The sequence below is a fragment of the Heptranchias perlo genome, chromosome 3, assembly GCF_035084215.1.
Source record: "Heptranchias perlo isolate sHepPer1 chromosome 3, sHepPer1.hap1, whole genome shotgun sequence".
Taxonomy (NCBI): Eukaryota; Metazoa; Chordata; class Chondrichthyes; order Hexanchiformes; family Hexanchidae; genus Heptranchias; species Heptranchias perlo.
This window is the reverse complement of record NC_090327.1, coordinates 34,128,562-34,148,114: the sequence shown is the minus strand read 5'-3', so window position 1 is coordinate 34,148,114 and position 19,553 is coordinate 34,128,562. Positions and strand designations below refer to the sequence as shown.

Genomic DNA, 19,553 nt, shown 5'->3' with positions numbered 1-19,553 from the left:
GTGTCAGGGGCGGACGGCGTGGCCAGTGATACGGTTCGTCCTCCAAGGAGGTCATGACTGCAACTACAGCGGCCCCCATCCGGAAGGTGTATGTCTGAGGGGGTCCGCAAGGTAGGCAAGTGTGTCCGCACACCGGGGTTAAGGTTCCAGGTCGGTGAATTTTTTTGTTCGGAGGAGGGTGGTGGAGGCCAAACTTTGTCCAAAGTGACGGAGTGGCCTCCTACGATGGTTTCCCCCCCCCCCACCTGTCGGATAAACCTTTGCAGCTGCCACAGGCTGCTGGCTGCAACACGCCCGTTTGAACTGGGAGTGTTTCCCCCAGTACGGGAAACAGTCTCCGTCAAATGCAAAATCCCATCCCTCCAAATATAACAGGTTAGTCAGGTCTGTAAACGACCTGAAATACCAAGATAAATACTTTAAGTGGCACCCCGCCGGCTTTAATTGCCGGCGGGAGTCCCACATGCAGGGGCTGCGCGCGCATGTCGGCGCATCTGTGGGAAACCGGAAGTGGGCGGGTTGGAGCCGGGCTCCCGCCCCGCCCCGCGAATCCCCGATTTTCGGAGCCCCTCCCCGGCCAGGAACGTACGCGATGGCGGGTGCTAAAATTGACCCCAAAGTATTTGTTTAATTTCTCTGCCATTTCCTTATTCTCAGTTATAAATTCTCCCGTCTCTGTCTGTAAGGGACCCACATTTGCCTTCGCCAGTCTTTTCCTTTTTACGTACCTATAGAATCTTTTACAGTCCGTTTTTATGTTTCTCGCTAGTTTACTCTCATATTCCATTTTCCCTTTCTTTATCAATTTCTTGGTCCTCCTTTGCTGAATTCTCAAATGCCCCCAATCCTCAGGCTTACTGCTTTTTCTGGCAACTTTATATGCCTCTTCCTTTGATTTAATACTATGAATGAAGCTGGGCAGGTGGAAGGAGTATCAGTAGGAGAGCATTTTGGTGGTAGTGATCATAATTCAGTCAGATTTAGCATAGTCATGGAAAAGGACAAAGATAGAACAGGAGTAAAAGTTCTAAATTAGGGAAAGGCCAATTTTACTAAGCTGAGAAGTGATTTAGTAAAAGTAGACTGGAAACAGCTACTTCAAGGAAAATTAGTGTCAGAGCAGTGGGAAAGTCACGGGGTTCAGAGTAAACATGTGCCCACAAAGAAAAAGGGTGGGACTGCCAAATCTAGAGTCCCGTGGATGTCAAGGAGCATACAGGGTAAGATAAAGGCAAAAAAGGGAAGCTTATGTCAGACACCGAGAGCTCAACACTGCAGAAAGCCTAGGAGTATAGAACGTGCCGGGGTGAAATTGAAAAGGAAATTAGGAAATCAAAGAGAGGGCATGAAAAAATACTGGCAAGTAAAATTAAGGAAAACCCAAAAATGTTTTGTAAATACACAAAGAGCAGTCCATGTGGTGAAGGTTCTCCCACAGTGCTGTTAGGTAGGAGGTTCCAAGATTTTGACCCAGCTGCGATGAAGGATTCTTCATGAATACTTTGCATCTGGCTTCGCAAAAGAGGGGGACGATGCAGAGATTCTAGTTAAGGAGGAGGGGTGTGAAATATTGGATTGGATAAGCATAGGTGAGAAAGGAAGTATTAAGCGGTTTAGCATTTTTGAAAGCAGATAAATCGCCAGGCACGGATGAAATATATCCCAGGCTGTTAAAAGAAGCAAGGGAGGAAATAGTGGAGGCTCTGACCATCATTTTACAATCCTCCCTGGCTACAGGCGTAGTGTCGGAGGATTGTAGGACTGCTAGCGTTGTACCATTCTTTAAAAAGGGAGAAAAGGATAGACTTAGTAATTACAGGCCAGTCAGTATAACCTCGGTGGAGGGCAAATTATTAGAATCAATTCTGAGGGAAAGGATAAACAAACAGTCATTTAGGAAGGCACGGATTAATCAAGGACAGTCAACATGGATTTGTCAAGGGAAGGTCTTGTCTGACTAACTTGATTGAACTTTGAGAGGAGGTAACAAGGAGGGTCGATGAGGGTAGTGCTTTTGATGTAGTCTACCTGGATTTTAGCAAGGCTTTTGACAAGTTCCCACATGGCAGACTGGTCAAAAAAGTAAAAGCCCATGGGATCCAAGGGAATGTGGCAAAATAGATCCAAAATTGGCTCAGTGGCAGGAAGCAAAGGGTAATGGTCGACAGGTACTTTTGTGACTGGAAGGTGGTTTCAAGTGGGGTTCCGCAGGGCTCAATACTAGGTCCTTTGCTTTTTGTGATATATATTAATGATTTAGACTTAAATGCAGAGGGCATGATTAAGAAGTTTGCAAGTGATACAAAAATTGGCCGTGCGGTTGATAGTGAGGAGGAAAGCTGTAGACTGCAGGAAGATATCAATGGACTGGTCAGGTGGGCAGAAAAGTGGCAAATGGAATTCAATCAGGAGAAGCGTGAGGTAATACATTTGGGGAGGGCAAACAAGGCAAGGGAATACACAATAAATGGGGGGATACTGAGAGGTGTAGAGAAAGAGGGGGACCTTGGAGTGCATGTCCACAGATCCCTGAAGTAGCAGGACAGGTAGATAAGTTGGTTAAGGAGGAAAACGGGATAATTTCCTTTATTAACAGAGGCATAGAATATAAGAGCAGGGAGGTTATGCTAGAACTGTATAAATTGTATAAAACACTATTTAGGCCACAGCTCGAGTACTGTGTACAGCTCTGGTCACCACATTACAGGAAAGATGTAATTGCACTAGAGAAGGTATAGAAGAGATTTACGAGGATGTTGCCAGGACTGGACAATTTTAGCCATGAGGAAAGATCGGATAGGCTGGGATTGTTTTCTTTGGAACAGAGGAAGCTGAGGGGTGATTTAATTGACCTATTTCCCTTAGCAGAGAGGTCAATAACCAGGGGACATAGATTTAAACTAATTGATAGAAGGATTAGAAGGGAGCTGAGGGTGGTAGGGGTCTGGAGCTCACTACCTGAAAGGATGGTAGAGACAGAAACCCTCATTACATTTAAAAAGTACTCAGATATGCACTTGAAGTGCCGCCACCTATTGGGCTATGGACCAAGTGCTGGAAAGTGGGATTAGGCTGGGTAGCTCTACTTCGACCGGCACAGGCAAGACGGGCCGAATGGATTCCTTCTGTGCCGTAAACTTTTCTATGTTTCTATGTTTACAGTGTGCAAATTGGCTGCTGCGTTTCCTTATACTACAAAGCACTTTTTACTGATCCCAGCTTTTTAATATACAGGTTTTTTTTTTAAAAACTGAACTAAAATTCTCAAACTACCATGGAGGGATTTGAATTTACATTCTCTGGATCTTTAGTCCAAGGTTCTGGATTGCTAATTCAGTAACATAACCACAACACTAACGCACTCCACTCCACTACTGTATCAGCCCACCCCGACCTTACATTACCATACCCCTGTTCCTTTAAATGAATTCATAAATATGCATCCCAGCAAGTATAAAATATTCAAAAAAGTGATGTTACTGCCTTAATGGCTGAACATTCCTGGCATTTTTAAATTTCATAAGGGATGCTGGAGAAGCAGCAATCCATGTGCCGCTCCCTCCAGTTTACGTTTAATGGTGCCACCGCTTAACAAAATGATACCGTCAAAAGTTAAGTGAAGATCAACAGCAGCTCGCAGGACTCAGACAACGAACAGTTGGAGAATTTCATATCTGCGGTTGAGATGTGAAAATATCTTTATGTGAAAATATCTAGATGTGAAAATATCTAGATGTGAAAATATCTAGATGTGAAAATATCTAGATGTGAAAATATCTTTATGCCGCATTCCATATGACAGGATTACAGAGGCTTTATGAACAGGCTGCAGTGCACATTCCTGGAGCTCCCCTTAACTCAGGCCATTATATAGTGCTTTTATCAAGGAGACACAATCAAAGATTTACATCCGAACACAAAATAATAGCATTAATGCCATTCCGCATCTGCGTACGGCAAGTTCACTTTTATTTTGCCCTCAATTTTCTTTCCTTTGTCCTCCAACCTCTGCCAAAGGAACAGTACGGTTTCATCAGCACCAGCACTTAATGATCCCACACCCAAGTGATCATTCTTCATGTGGGAGCCAAGGCAATGAGTGTCAGTAGGTTATGCTATTGTGGGAGGCATCACAGCTATGTCCAATCCTGTCTTCATGCAAAACACACACGCGCGCACGCACATGCACACGCACACTTCCATTAGTTGTCACTGAATAATGATCAGGAATGGACCCCTTCCCCATATTTGGGTGACTTACACACCATGTTTTTGTCACCTTCAAAATTACATACTGGACTTTTTTTTGACAGGTTATTTCACAATAGACTAGGTGAAAGTATGCTCCTGAAACTCAAACTAATAACAGAGAGGTAGCCAAAGGTGCAAATCATTTGTACAAATAGGAGCAATAGAGTCAAACTTCTACACAAAAAAAAACCAAATCAGTCACACCATACCAATCTTTCAGACAACACCCAAGAGTCACATGGAGATATTAACCTCTCTCAGATGTTGATCTATCTGCTCCCACGCAAGTAGCTTCTGCTTTAATAATTAATGGTGCTTCCCTCAATTAGTTCTATCCTGCGCGATCTTTAATTATAGGAGATGAATAGGAAAAGCATAATGTATGCTATCTTCAGACACCACTCACTGAATGCACCATCGAAATCAGACAGCACAACAGAGAGGATGTGGCGCCTGCTCCTCTGACAAACAGACAACTGCTGTCTAATGAACATCTGGTCTCAGATAGAATTTGGTGTTTTAGACCAAAGCAATTTATATTTAAAATCATGTTGGTGCACCAACATGACACAATGCCTTAAAATCCCACCCAAAGCTTCATGACTCTTAAACAAGACAACAGTCAACATTATAAAGCTTTTATCTATCAAAATTCCCACTTCCATGTTTCCTGGCACCCACAAATATACCATCTCTTTGCTCTTCCTCGCTTCAAACGGTGCATTCCTATCAGCTGATGCTCTGTTCCTCATGCACCGTGTCTGCTGCCCTGAGGGGTTCAAATTTCTACTTAAATGATACAGAGCACACTCACTGGTTTTGATACATGCATCCAGCTCCCAACCGCCCCCTCCTCAGCCCTTCCCCGAGCTCCATTACTTCAGACATTCCTGGTCTAGGTTCACTCAATGGCCACTTCAGTACACACCAGTGCTATTACCAGTCTTCAGGTCCATAACCCCAGCAACGCAGTAAAGCTCCCTCACTACCACAGTGCACCATATATACCTTGCACTTTTTAAAAAAAAACACCTGTCTATTTAGGTGAAGTACTAGCGGACAGTCAGTGCCCGTGGAACCATATCAGAACACGGGTCTGTGTCTTCAGAAGAAAAAGGGCGTACAAAAAAAAGACAGCAGTGATTGCTTCAGCATTCGGCTTTTACACATAGCAAAACTATTGTTCAGGTGCTAAAACCCTTGAGTGTCAAGATTTCCTATTTTATTATTGTTTAGATGGATAAGAGAGGAAAAAAAGCACCCCAGAAAAATGGACATTAAAAGTGATGAAATATAATCTCTGCCATCTCCTTAAAGCATTTTTTTTTAATATACAAAGACTAGAGAAACTGCAGCTGCAAAGAGGATCTTGGGTTCAGTGTTTTGTTACTTTGAGTCAAAGCAAATTAAGCATTTATTTGACTAATGTCAAATTAATTTAAAATCAAATTGCCTCATGGGAGAAGAGGGGACCTTTCTTTCATTCTGCCCACTACTGACTGGTTGAGATAATTTAATAGGGAGCAGGAGATCATAATTTTAATGAGAGTGGAGGTGCCTGGGTTTCAACTCAAATTACAATCACATACTTCATTTATAGTTAAGCAGGAGCTGAATTGGCAAGAAAAGGAAACTGGTTTGCTGTCTGTTTAGGACTATGAATACAGCAAACAACTAATTCATAATAGAACAACATCTATTGTTTTGGTGGGGGACATCAGTTCCCAACAGAATAGAACAGGAAACTCCCTCCAATAGAAATGCTGATAAATTCCAATTACTGAACTTGTGCTGGCAAAAGAACAAGATCACAAGCTAGATACGAATAAGGAAAGCCATTCAGTTCATTCATCCAGAAAGACCTTATGGGATCTAACTCTCAAACTGTTCCCAGATTTTTGCCTCCATTATGCTACCCGGAAATCTAATTCCATCAGTGTGCAAAAAATTTCTTGGTATCCGTCCTTTTTTTTTGCTAGTTTGTGCCTTTCAGTCAATTGTTTTACTTGAAGTAGAGTTTTAGATTAATAAAAATATATTCATTCTAGTTAACACCAACGCTATGGTCTTTCTTCTAAAAAGGTATTTTATGCCCTTCCCTTTGTGAGCTGAGAAGAGACCATGTGACCTGATGCACTGTGGCAGTGAAGGGGCTTTACCAAGTTGCTGCTAAGACCATGGTCTACTTCCACTGGCACATACTGAAGTGGCCATTATTTTAGTGAGCCTAAACCAGGGACGTTCAAGGTGTTAGAACTGGCAGGGTGGTGGGGGAATATACCCGCATCAAAACTAGCGAGTGTGTTTCATGTCATTATGTAGAAATGCAAGACTCCCACGCATGCAATAATTGGGGTCCCCACACACAAAGTGAGACCCCTCCCACTCTCGTATATACAAAAATACAAGACCCTCCATACAGCCATTAGATATTTAAACAGAACCCAAGAATAACTTCTTCCCCTTAATTTATAACCCAGCCTTCCCACAGCAATACTACAAAGAACAGTAACTCAGCAAGTGTAGAATCACAAATGCCAACCTATATTCCACCAACTAGTGGCCCAGTCTGCTGGTCATTCTTTCATTACCAACAAGACAATAGCTTGTCTCAAAATTAGCTATCCCTACTGGCAATACTAAAATAGAGGAGGTGAGTAGCAGAAAATGAGGTTCCCTCCCCCCTCAACCTTAGCATGTAGCAATGCTTGTGTCCATACAGCCAAAGTCCCCTGATGGCTGAGTGGGTAAAAGCACGGATCAGTATGGTATCAAACCATACAGATCAGGAAGATGACTATTCTCCTTGTGTTTGGGGAGGTTGGGGGAAGTAGGGGAGAATAAGCAAGGTTTCTTTGGGGTTGAAGTGTTTCCGAGATGACAAACCTGGCAACAGAAGATTGGAACCAAGCCAAACCGTTGTGGTATTCTTGGTAATACAAAAGTTAAACCAGGCAGGTACACAGTACTCCAGGCACCATTAGTAACTGACCATTCAGCCTGAATTACTCATGGAACTTGGAGGAGTAGACCCATTACTGCAGGCTGGCAATTTTCCCACAACTCCAGATAACATTGGAAGCCGGTATCCCAACAAGTAGCATGGTCCTATCTAGACAAGCACTGGGAAATTTACTCGCCCTCCATATTAGCAAGTTGCACAGTGTTACTACACCTGTGCACACTTGGGAGTCCCTAACCTTGGCATGGTCAACCCAGATCAGTGGATAACACTTGAGGCAATACCCTCCGACCCCCTCTCTACCCCAGAGAACACAGAGGGCAACTGTGGTTCATTAACACCTAACTAGTTGATTGCTGCCTAACAACGCAGGGCAGAGATCAAATCTCATACACAATGAGGCATTTGGAAAACTTGATTACTGTAATTTTTGTACAGCTTCAAATGAAATGTGTCATTTTGTAGCATAAGGTCTCATTCCCCCAACAAACAAATTTAAAAGTTTTGTTTTAAAAACATTGTTGAACTGTTGAATGGGGCACTTTCACTCCCAATATATTGGCAACAAATGAAGGCGGCTAATTGGATAACTGTTCCTTAAACGCTCCAGTTTTTTTGCCTCAACTACTCTATTTCCAAAAAACTTCCTGACATCAATCCTAAACTTATTCTTAATAGTTCAAAGCGGTGTTCCCGATTGTACAGTCAGTTTTATTTGAAGCTTATTTGCCAATTTCAGAGTAAACACTCCAGTCTAGCAGAGGACACTTACGATGAAACTTCAGGCGAGTACCTATGCAATGTTTCCATTTGCAACACCAGCTGCCTTCAGGTGACACAGGTAAACTAATGGAGAGTACTAAGGTGTGGAAAGGTGCCCAATAGGAACTGGATTGATAATCATACCACTATGATCTGTGCTGGAATCAGTCATTCCAGAGTGAATTCAAATGCAGATCACAACAGTAGATGCACAGCATGCTTAACCCACAATTGTAGATTTTGTTCTTCCAAGTTTGGGTTGTAACTGGAGAAAGCACTTTGAGCTGTGTATACTAGAGTGAGGTACCGGCGGATACAGGCTCATCACTGATGGAGAGAGCAATTTGACGTGTGTGCTGCTCTTAACTCAGCACGTGTACGTTAGTGCTATGGTTATGGCACCAGACTAGCAACTTGAAGGTCATAATTTCACATTGAATTCAATAAATTCTGGTCATTTGTGGGTTAACGACAGAAAAATAACTATGAAAGCTGACAGAATGTCTTAAAACCCAACTAGTTCACTAATGCCTTTCAGGGAAAGAAAGGTGCTACCCCAATCCGGCTTGGTCTACATGTGACTGTTGTCCACGCTACAAAGTTACCTAGCAAGCCATTCAGTTGTAGAAACAACCGGACAAGGGCAATAAATGCAAGCTTTCCAATGTCGTGCACTTCCAGAGAACAAATAAAAGTGTACTGACTCGTGAGCAATACGTCAAATACATAGAATATACTGTACAGATACAGGTCATTCGGCCCCACAGATCCATGCCAGTGTTTATGCTCCACACGAGCCTCTTCCTTCCTTACTTCATCTAACCCTATGAGGATACCCTTTTATTTCGTTCTCCCTCATGTTTATCTAGCTTCCCCTTAAATTCATCTATACTAGTCGCCTCAACTACTCAGAAACATACGAAATAGAAGGAGTAGGCCATTTGGCCCTTCGAGCCTGCTCCGCCATTCAACATCCTCTGTCTCAATACCATATTCCCGCTCTCTCCCCATACCCCTTGATGCCTTTTGTGTCGAGAAATCCACCTAGCTTCCTCTTAAATATATTCAGTGACTTGGCCTCCACAGCCTTCTGTGGTAGAGAATTCCACAGGTTCAGCACCCTCTGAGTGAAGAAATTTCTCCTCATCTCAGTTCTAAGTGTCCGACCCCGTATCCTGAGACTGTGACCCCTCATTCTGGACCCCCCCAGCCAGGGGAAACATCCTCCCTGCATCCAGTCTGTCTAGCCCTGTCAGAATTTTATGTTTCAATGAGATCCCCTCTCCTTCTAAACTCAAATGAATACAGGCCGAGTCGACCCAATCTCTCCTCATATGACAGTCCTGCCATCCCAGGAATCAGTCTGGTGAACGTTTGCGGCACTCCCTCTATGGCAAGTATATCCTTTCTTAGGTAAGGAGACCAAAACTGCACACAATACTCCAGGTGTGGTCTCACCAAGGCCTTGTATAACTGCAGTGAGACATCCTTGCTCCTGTACTCAAATCCTCTTGCAATGAAGGCCAACATACCATTTGCCTTCCCAACTGCTTGCTGCACCTGCATGTTTGCTTTTAGTGACTGGTGTACAAGGATACCCAGGTCCCTTTGTACATCAACATTTCCCAATCTATCACCATTTAAATAATACTCTGCCTTTCTGTTTTTCCTTCTGAAGTGGATAACTTCACATTTATTCACATTATACTGCACCTGCCATGTATTTGCCCACTCACTCAACTTGTCTAAATCGCCCTGAAGCCTCTTTGCATCCTCCTCACAACTCACGATCCCACCTAGTTTTGTGTCGTCAGCAAACTTGGAATATTACATTTGGTTCCCTCATCCAAATCATTGATATATATAGTGAATAGCTGGGGCCCAAGCACTGATCCCTGCGGTACCCCACGAGTCACTGCCTGCCACCCCGAAAAAGACCCATTTATTCCTACTCTGTTTCCTGTCTGTCAACCAATTTTCAATCCATGCCAGTATATTACCACCAACCCCAACTGCTTTAATTTTGCATAATAATCTCGTGTGGGACTTTATCAAAGGCCTTCTGAAAATCCAAATAAACCATATCCACTGGTTCTCCCTTATCTATTCTACCAGTTACATCCTCAAAAAACTCCAGTACATTTGTCAAACATGATTTCCCTTTCATAAATCCATGTTGACTTTGTCTAATCCCGTTGATATTTTCTAAGTGTCCTGTTATCACATCCTTAATAATCGACTCCAGCATTTTCCCGACGACTGATGTTAGTTTAACCGGTCTGTAGGTCCCTGTTTTCTCTCTCCCTCCTTTTTTAAATAGTGGGGTTACATTTGCCACCCTCCAATCTGCAGGAACTGTTCCATAATCTGTGGAATTTTGGAAGATGACACCGAATGCATCCACTGTTTCCATGGCTACCTCTTTTAGTACTCTGGCATGTAGATTATCAGGCACTGGGGATTTATCAGCTTTCAGACCCATTAATTTCTCCAACACTTTTTTTTAAAACTAATACTAATTTCCTTTAATTCCTCCTTCTCACTGGTCCCTTGGTTCCCTAGCATTTCTGGGAAGTTATTTGTGTCCTCTTCCGTGAAGACAGAACCAAAGCATTTGTTTAATTGCTCTGCCATTTCCCTGTTCCCCATTATAAATTCTCCCGTTTCTGACTGTAAGGGACATACATTTGTCTTCACTAATCCTTTTCTTTTTACATACTTGCAGAAGCTTTCACAGTCCACTTTTATGTTCCTTGCAAGTTTACTCACATACTCTATTTTTCCCCTCTTATGTGGAGATGCCAGTGATGGACTGGGGTTGACAATTGTAAACAATTTTACAACACCAAGTTATAGTCCAACAATTTTATTTTTAATCCCACAAGCTTTCGGGGGCTTTCCCCTTCCTCAGGCGGTGTGGAAATGACATTTTCGAATCCTTCGCATTTTAAGATCACATAACAATGCCTGGTGATTACTGCCCGTTGCCAAGGCAATCACAGTGAGCAGACAGAAAGGTGTCACCTAAAAAGGCCACCGAATATACAAACCCCCAAAAAAGAGAGAGAGAGAGAGAGAGAGAGATAAGGAAGACAATCAATGACCCGTTATATTAAAAACAGATAACATTTGTTCGCTGGTGGGGTTACGTGTAGTGTGACATGAACCCAAGATCCCGGTTGAGGCCGTCCTCATGGGTGCGGAACATGGCTATCAATTTCTGCTCGACGATTTAGCGTTGTCCTGTGTCTCGAAGGCCGCCTTGGAGTATGCTTACCCGAAGGTCGGTGGCTGAATGTCCATGACTGCTGAAGTGTTCCCCGACAGGGAGAGAACCCTCCTGTCAGGCGATTATTGCGCGGTGTCCGTTCATCCATTGTCGCAGCGTCTGCATGGTCTCGCCAATGTACCATGCTCTGGGGCATCCTTTCCTGCAACGTATGAGGTAGACAACGTTGGCCGAGTCACAGGAGTATGAACCGTGCACCTGGTGGGTGGTGTCCTCTCGTGTGATGGTGGTATCTGTGTCGATGATCTGGCATGTCTTGCAGAGGTTACCGTGGCAGGGTTGTGTGGTGTCGTGGACGCTGTTCTCCTGAAGGCTGGGTAATTTGCTGCGAACGATGGTTTGTTTGAGGTTGGGTGGCTGTTTCAAGGCGAGTAGTGGAGGTGTGGGGATGGCCATAGCGAGGTGTTCGTCATCATTGATGACATGTTGAAGGCTGCGGAGAACATGGCGTAGTTTCTCCGTTCCGGGGAAGTACTGGACGACAAAGGGTACTCTGTTGGTTGCATCCCATGTTAGTCTTCTGAGGAGGTCTACGCGATTTTTCGCTGTGGCCCGTCGGAACTGTCGATCGATGAGTCGAGCATCATATCCCGTTCTTACTAGGGCGTCTTTCAGCGTCTGTAGGTGTCCATCGCGTTCCTCCTCGTCTGAGCAGACCCTGTGTATTCGCAGGGCCTGTCCATAGGGGATGGCCTCTTTGACGTGGTTAGGGTGGAAGCTGGAAAAGTGGAGCATTGTGAGATTGTCCGTGGGCTTGCGGTAGAGTGAGGTGCTGAGGTGCCCGTCTTTGATGGAGATTCGTGTGTCCAAGAAAGAAACTGATTCTGAGGAGTAGTCCATGGTGAGCTTGATGGTGGGATGGAACTTGTTGATGTTATCGTGTAGTCTCTTTAGTGATTCCTCACCGTGGGTCCATAGAAAGAAAATGTCGTCGATGTATCTGGTGTATAGTGTTGGTTGGAGGTCCTGTGCAGTGAAGAAGTCCTGCTCGAACTTGTGCATGAAAATGTTGGCGTATTGGGGTGCGAATTTGGTCCCCATGGCTGTTCCGTGTGTTTGGGTAAAGAACTGGTTATTGAAGGTGAAGACATTGTGATCCAGGATGAAGCGGATGAGTTGTAGGATGGTGTCTGGAGATTGGCTGTTGTTGGTGTTGAGTATTGATGCTGTCGCAGCGATGCCGTCATCGTGGGGGATACTGGTGTAGAGTGCCGAGACGTCCATCGTGGTGAGAAGTGTTCCTGGTTCAACAGGTCCGTGGGTACTGAGTTTTTGTAGAAACACAGGGTCTGCTCAGACGAGGAGGAACGCGATGGACACCTACAGACGCTGAAAGACGCCCTAGTAAGAACGGGATATGATGCTCGACTCATCGATCGACAGTTCCGACGGGCCACAGCGAAAAATCGCGTAGACCTCCTCAGAAGACTAACACGGGACGCAACCAACAGAGTACCCTTCGTCATCCAGTACTTCCCCGGAGCGGAGAAACTACGCCATGTTCTCCGCAGCCTTCAACAGGTCATCAATGATGACGAACACCTCGCTATGGCCATCCCCACACCTCCACTACTCGCCTTGAAACAGCCACCCAACCTCAAACAAACCATCGTTCGCAGCAAATTACCCAGCCTTCAGGAGAACAGCGTCCACGACACCACACAACCCTGCCACGGTAACCTCTGCAAGACATGCCAGATCATCGACACAGATACCACCATCACACGAGAGGACACCACCCACCAGGTGCACGGTTCATACTCCTGTGACTCGGCCAACGTTGTCTACCTCATACGTTGCAGGAAAGGATGCCCCAGAGCATGGTACATTGGCGAGACCATGCAGACGCTGCGACAATGGATGAACGGACACCGCGCAATAATCGCCTGACAGGAGGGTTCTCTCCCTGTCGGGGAACACTTCAGCAGTCATGGACATTCAGCCACCGACCTTCGGGTAAGCATACTCCAAGGCGGCCTTCGAGACACACGACAACGCAAAATCGTCGAGCAGAAATTGATAGCCAAGTTCCGCACCCATGAGGACGGCCTCAACCGGGATCTTGGGTTCATGTCACACTACACGTAACCCCACCAGCGAACAAATGTTATCTGTTTTTAATATAACGGGTCATTGACTGTCTTCCTTATCTCTCTCTCTTTTTTTTGGGGGTTTGTATATTCGGTGGCCTTTTTAGGTGACACCTTTCTGTCTGCTCACTGTGATTGCCTTGGCAACAGGCAGTAATCACCAGGCATTGTTATGTGATCTTAAAATGCGAAGGATTCGAAAATGTCATTTCCACACCGCCTGAGGAAGGGGAAAGCCCCCGAAAGCTTGTGGGATTAAAAATAAAATTGTTGGACTATAACTTGGTGTTGTAAAATTGTTTACAATTTCCCCTCTTAATCAATCTCTTGGTCCTTTTTTGCTGAAGTCTAAACTGCTCCCAATTCTCAGGCTTGCTACTTTTTCTGGCAACTTGATATGACTCTTCTTTCGATCTAATACTATCCTTAATTCCTTTTGTTAGCCATGTGTGGGCCGCTTTTCCTTTTGTGTTTTTGCACCAGAAAGGAATGTATAATTCATGCATTCGTTCCTTAAATGTTAGCCATTGCCTATCCACCATCATGCCTTTTAATGAAGCTTCCCAATCTATCATAGCCAACTTACTCCTCATACCTTCGTAGTTTCCTTTGTTTAGATTTAGGACCCTAGTTTCAGATTGGACTACTTCACTTTTCATCTTAAATGAAGAATTCTATCATGTTATGGTCACTTTTCCCTAAAGGACCCCGCACAACAAAATTAATTAATTAACCCCTTCTCATTGCACAATACCCAATCCAGGATAGACTGTTCTTTGGTTGGCTCCTCAACATGCTGGTCTAAAAAACCATCTCGTACACACTCCAGGAATTCATCCTCCACCGTGTTATTGCTAATTTGGTTTGGCCAGTCTATATGTAGATTAAAGTCACCCATGATTACTGAAGTCCCCTTATTACATGCATCTCTAATTTCCTGTATGATCCCGTCCCCAACACTGTCGTCGACAGTGCTATCAAGCAGCACTTACTCACCAATAACCTGCTCACCGATGCCCAGTTTGGGTTCCGCCAGGACCACTCGGCTCCAGACCTCATTACAACCTTGGTCCAAACATGGACAAAAGAGCTGAATTCTAGAGGTGATGTGAGAGTGACTGCCCTTGACATCAAGTGCGCATCTGACCGAGTGTGGCACCAAGGAGCCCTAGTAAAATTGAAGTCAATGGGAATCAGGGGGAAAACTCTCCAGTGGCTGGAGTCATACCTAGCACAAAGGAAGATGGTAGTGGTTGTTGGAGGCCAATCATCTCAGCCCCAGGGCATTGCTGCAGGAGTTCCTCAGGGCAGCGTCCTATGCCCAACTATCTTCAGCTGCTTCATCAATGACCTTCCCTCCATCATAAGGTCAGAAATGGGGATGTTCGCTAATGATTGCAGAGTGTTCGGTTTAACTCGCAACCCCTCAAATAATGAAGCAGTCCGAGCCTGCATGCAGCAAGACCTGGACAACATCCAGGCTTGGGCTCATAAGTGGCAAGTAACATTCGCGGCAGACAAGTGCCAGGCAATGACCATCTCCAACAAGAGAGAGTCTAACCACCTCCCCTTGACATTCAACAGCATTACCATCGCCAAATCCCCCACCATCAACATCCTGGGGGTCACCAATGACCAGTAACATAACTGGACCAGCCGTATAAGTACTGTGGCTACAAGAGCAGGTCTGAGGCTGGGTATTCTGCGGCGAGTGACTCACCTCCTGACTCCCCAAACCCCATCTACAAGGCACAAGTCAGGAGTGTGATGGAATACTCTCCACTTGCCTGGATGAGTGCAGCTCCAACAACACTCAAGAAGCTCGACACCATCCAGGACAAAGCAGCCCGCTTGATTGGCACCCCATCCACCACCCTAAACATTCACTCCCTTCACCACTGGTGCACAGTGGCTGCAGTGTGTACCATCCACAGGATGCACTGCAGCAACCCGCCAAGGCTCCTTCGACAGCACCTCCCAAACCCGCGACCTCTACCACCTGGAAAGACAAGAGCAGCAGGCACATGGGAACAACACCACCTGCACGTTCCCCTCCAAGTCACACCCTATCCCGACTTGGAAATATATCGCCGTTCCTTCATAGTCGCTGGGTCAAAATCCTGGTACTCCCTTCCTTACAGCACTGTGGGAGAACCTTCACCACACGGACTGCAGCGGTTCAAGAAGGCGGCTCACCACTACCTTCTCAAGGGCAATTAGGGATGGGCAATAAATGCTGGCCTCGCCAGCGACGCCCACATCCCATGAATGAATAAAAAATAGCATTGGTGATTTGCTCATTTTTTTTTGATTTATTTAAAAAAGACTTGCATTTATCTAGTCCCTTTCCCCACTTCAGGATGAGCCAAAGCACTTTACAGCCAATGAAGAAATTTTGAAGTGTTGTCACTGTTGTAATGTAGGAAACGCAGCAGCCAATTTGCACAGAGCAAGATCCCACAAACAGCGATGAGATAATGACCAGGTAACCATTTCTTTTTTTAAAAAGTGATGTTGGTCGAGGGATAAATATTGGCCAGGTCACCAGGGAGCATTCATCTGCTCCTCTTCGAAAGGTGCAATGAGATCTTTAATGTTCACCTGAGCACGCAAACAGGGTCCTCGGTTTATCATCGCATCTGAAAGACTCCCAGGCACTTAAGTGTCAACCTGGATTTTGAGCTCAAAACTTTGGAGTGGGACTTGAATTTTCTGACTCAGAGGCGAGAGTGCTACCACTAAGCCATGGCTGACACTTCTATATCTACGCAGGGGGAACGGGGGAAGAGAGAGGCCTGCAGTGTCAAAGTCACATTTTCAGTTTCGATAAATGTAGATTAACAGCAACGTCAGAATAAAATGTTGAAGTTGCACACACTGACTATATATGGTGTGTGCTTTTTTTTAAAAAAAAGAAAAATTACATATCTGGGAGTGATTACAGTTAATCTCATCTTTGGGGTCCAAATAATGGTGGGTTATACTCCACTCAAATTTTGAAGTCATCTGAGCCAGTGAAGAAATGGATAAGGTTACCTTGCAGTGCCCTAGCCCTGTAAGTACTGCGATGAGTTTCAATGACAGGCTTAGAGGAAAAAGAATCTATGTCCTCCACAGAGGGATTGTAGGGTGCTCGGTTTACAGTCAGATGAATGAATGATATTTAATAGTATTTCTGAAGAGAGTAGGAGATACACAGACAACGAGAGATAGGCTAAACAGTTGAAAGCAAGATAGAGAGCATTCGAGCGAGGGAGGGGGAGAGAGAGAGAGAAAGAAAAAGAGAGAGAGAAAAAAAGAGAGAGAAAAAAAGGAGAGAAAAAGAGAGAGAGAAAAAAAGGAGAGAAAAAGAGAGAGAGAGAGAGAGAGAGAGAAAAAAAAAAAGAGAGAGAGAGAGAGAGAGAGAGAGAGAGAGAGAAAAAGAGAGAAAAAAGGAGAGAGAGAGAGAGAAAAAGAGAGAGAGAGAGAAAAAGAGAGAGAGAGAGAAAGAGAGAGAGAGAGAAAAAGAGAGAGAGAAAAAGAGAGAGAGAGAAAAGAGAGAGAGAGAAAAGAGAGAGAGAGAGAGAGAGAGAAAAAGAAAGAAAGAGAGAGAGAGAAAGAAAGAGAGAGAGAGAAAGAAAGAAAGAAAGAGAGAGAGAGAAAGAAAGAGAGACAGACAGAGAGAAAGAAAGAGAGAGACAGAAAGAAAGAAAGAAAGAAAGAGAGAGACAGAAAGAAAGAAAGAAAGAAAGAGAGAGACAGAAAGAAAGAAAGAAAGAGAGAGACAGAAAGAAAGAAAGAAAAGAGAGAGACAGAAAGAAAGAAAGAAAGAAAGAAAGAAAGAAAGAAAGAAAGAGAGAGACAGAAAGAAAGACAGAAAGAAAGAAAGAAAGAGAGAGACAGAAAGAAAGAGAGAGACAGAAAGAAAGAGAGAGACAGAAAGAAAGAAAGAGAGAGACAGAAAGAAAGAAAGAGAGAGACAGAAAGAAAGAAAGAGAGAGACAGAAAGAAAGAAAGAGAGAGACAGAAAGAAAGAAAGAGAGAGACAGAAAGAAAGAAAGAGAGAGACAGAAAGAAAGAAAGAGAGAGACAGAAAGAAAGAAAGAGAGAGACATAAAGAAAGAAAGAAAGAGAGAGAGACAGAAAGAAAGAGAGAGAGACAGAAAGAAAGAAAGAAAGAAAGAAAGAAAGAAAGAAAGAAAGAAAGAAAGAAAGAGAGAGACAGAAAGAAAGAAAGAAAGAAAGAAAGAAAGAAAGAGAGAGACAGAAAGAAAGAAAGAGAGAGACAGAAAGAAAGAAAGAGAGAGACATAAAGAAAGAAAGAAAGAGAGAGAGACAGAAAGAAAGAGAGAGAGACAGAAAGAAAGAAAGAAAGAAAGAAAGAAAGAAAGAAAGAGAGAGACAGAAAGAAAGAAAGAAAGAAAGAAAGAAAGAAAGAGAGAGAGACAGAAAGAAAGAAAGAAAGAAAGAAAGAAAGAAAGAAAGAAAGAAAGACAGAAAGAAAGACAGAAAGAAAGACAGAAAGAAAGACAGAAAGAAAGACAGAAAGAAAGAAAGAAAGAAAGAAAGAAAGAGACAGAAGGAAAGAAGGAAAGAAAGAAAGAAAGAAAGAAAGCAAGCCATGGGATCACTTATGTCTACCTGAACAGATAGATGGGGTCTCAGTTTAATGTTTCATCCAAAGGACAGCACCTCTGACAATGTAGCACTCCCTCATTACCACACTGAAGTCTCAGCCTAGATTATGCGCTTGTCCAGGAGTGGAACTTGAACCCACAGTCAATTGATTTAGAGGTGGGAGCGCTGCCAACTGAACCAAGTTAAATTAAAAGGTGATTTGGGTGGGGTGGGGGGGGGGGGCGCGGCAGAGGGATGAACAGCTTCAGAGTTAATTCTGATGATCTGCCCAGTCAATTCAATTTTATTTTGCAACAAACCAAAGTGCAAAACAAACAGAAATAAAGAGAGAAGAGCTACAAATATTGGAAATCTGAAAAAAACGCTAGAAATCTGCAGCAGGACCGCCAGTATTGGAAAAAAGGAGAGAAGAACCAATGCCTTCAGCAGAACAAAACTTAAGATGGTCTTTTTGCAGATGCTGACAGACCTATTGCATGGTCCCTATTATTTTAAGATCAACCTCTCAGCAACATCATATCGAGAAGCGAACATCCTTCAAGAATGTGTTCAGGCCCAAAGTAGATTAACCATGGACACAGTGAACAGACACACCCCAAAATCTCCGGAGCAACTCTGTGCACTCGCACACGTACCCAGTCACTTAACAAGGAATGGGCTAAGATAGCATCAGTCCTACACATGTCATCTCTGATGCTTCTTATCTGTTAAGAACACACAGTAAAAAAGTGGTTCTGCCTGAATATTCAAGTCACCTAGAATATACAGAATTCTCAAAAGTTTTACATGCAATATTTTGGGATCTTTTATTTAAATTTGAAGAGTTGCACACACTTCAGTACAAAGCATCTAGGCTTGTTCAAGTCTGCAGTAAAATTGCTCTGGAACTCCCATTTTTCTTAATCTGTGTGCCTCTCAAATGGTAAAACAACATTTAAATAAACCTCTAATTTCTTCCTTGTTTACATAATTCTGGATCCGCCTTTCAGTTTTGCAAATCCTGGAAACCTGAAATAAAAGCAGAAAATTCTGGAAATGCATAGCATCGGGAAAGATCAGTTAACCTTTTTGCTACAGACCCTTTGTCCTGGCTATTCTGAAGGAGGGTCTCTAGTTGAACTGTTGTCCTTTTCCATCTCTCCAGATACTGACACTGCAGAGTTATATTTCCAGCAGTTTCTGTCTTTATTTTATACTTTCAGTAGTCTTGAACTGCCTTTTCATTAATCCACCCTGTACCAGTTACATTTACAAATGTTCCAAACAGTCCAACCCAATTCAGTGCTCCCCTGTACTACTGTTGTGAAACTTTTCTTTAGTACATTACCAGGAGCTCGTCCATGCTGGTCTGACATTTTTCTAGGTTGATGCGTTTGATTGCAACTCGCTCCTTCTTCGGGATACAATAGGCAGCCTGAACCACAGCTGTGGCTCCACTACCTGAAACAAAAAAAAACAGAATACCCTTAACAAAAAGCACTGCCAAGTTTATATTTAAAAATCAGTGGTTTTACAAACTTTTCTGAATAGGGGTTGCCCTTCTACAAATAAGAACACACTCCCAGGGATCCCTGAAAATATT

The 19,553-nt window shown here is 43.8% G+C and overlaps 1 protein-coding gene across 1 annotated transcript in view; it reads right to left on the bottom strand.

The window, feature by feature from the left end:
* The window catches only part of oxsr1b (oxidative stress responsive kinase 1b), a 216,610-nt gene that overhangs the window by 148,859 nt on the left and 48,198 nt on the right, over positions 1-19,553 (bottom strand). The window contains exon 2 of the mRNA XM_067978763.1: positions 19,299-19,411. Coding sequence (XP_067834864.1) covers positions 19,299-19,411 — 113 coding nt within the window. The remainder of the gene's footprint in view (positions 1-19,298; positions 19,412-19,553) is intronic.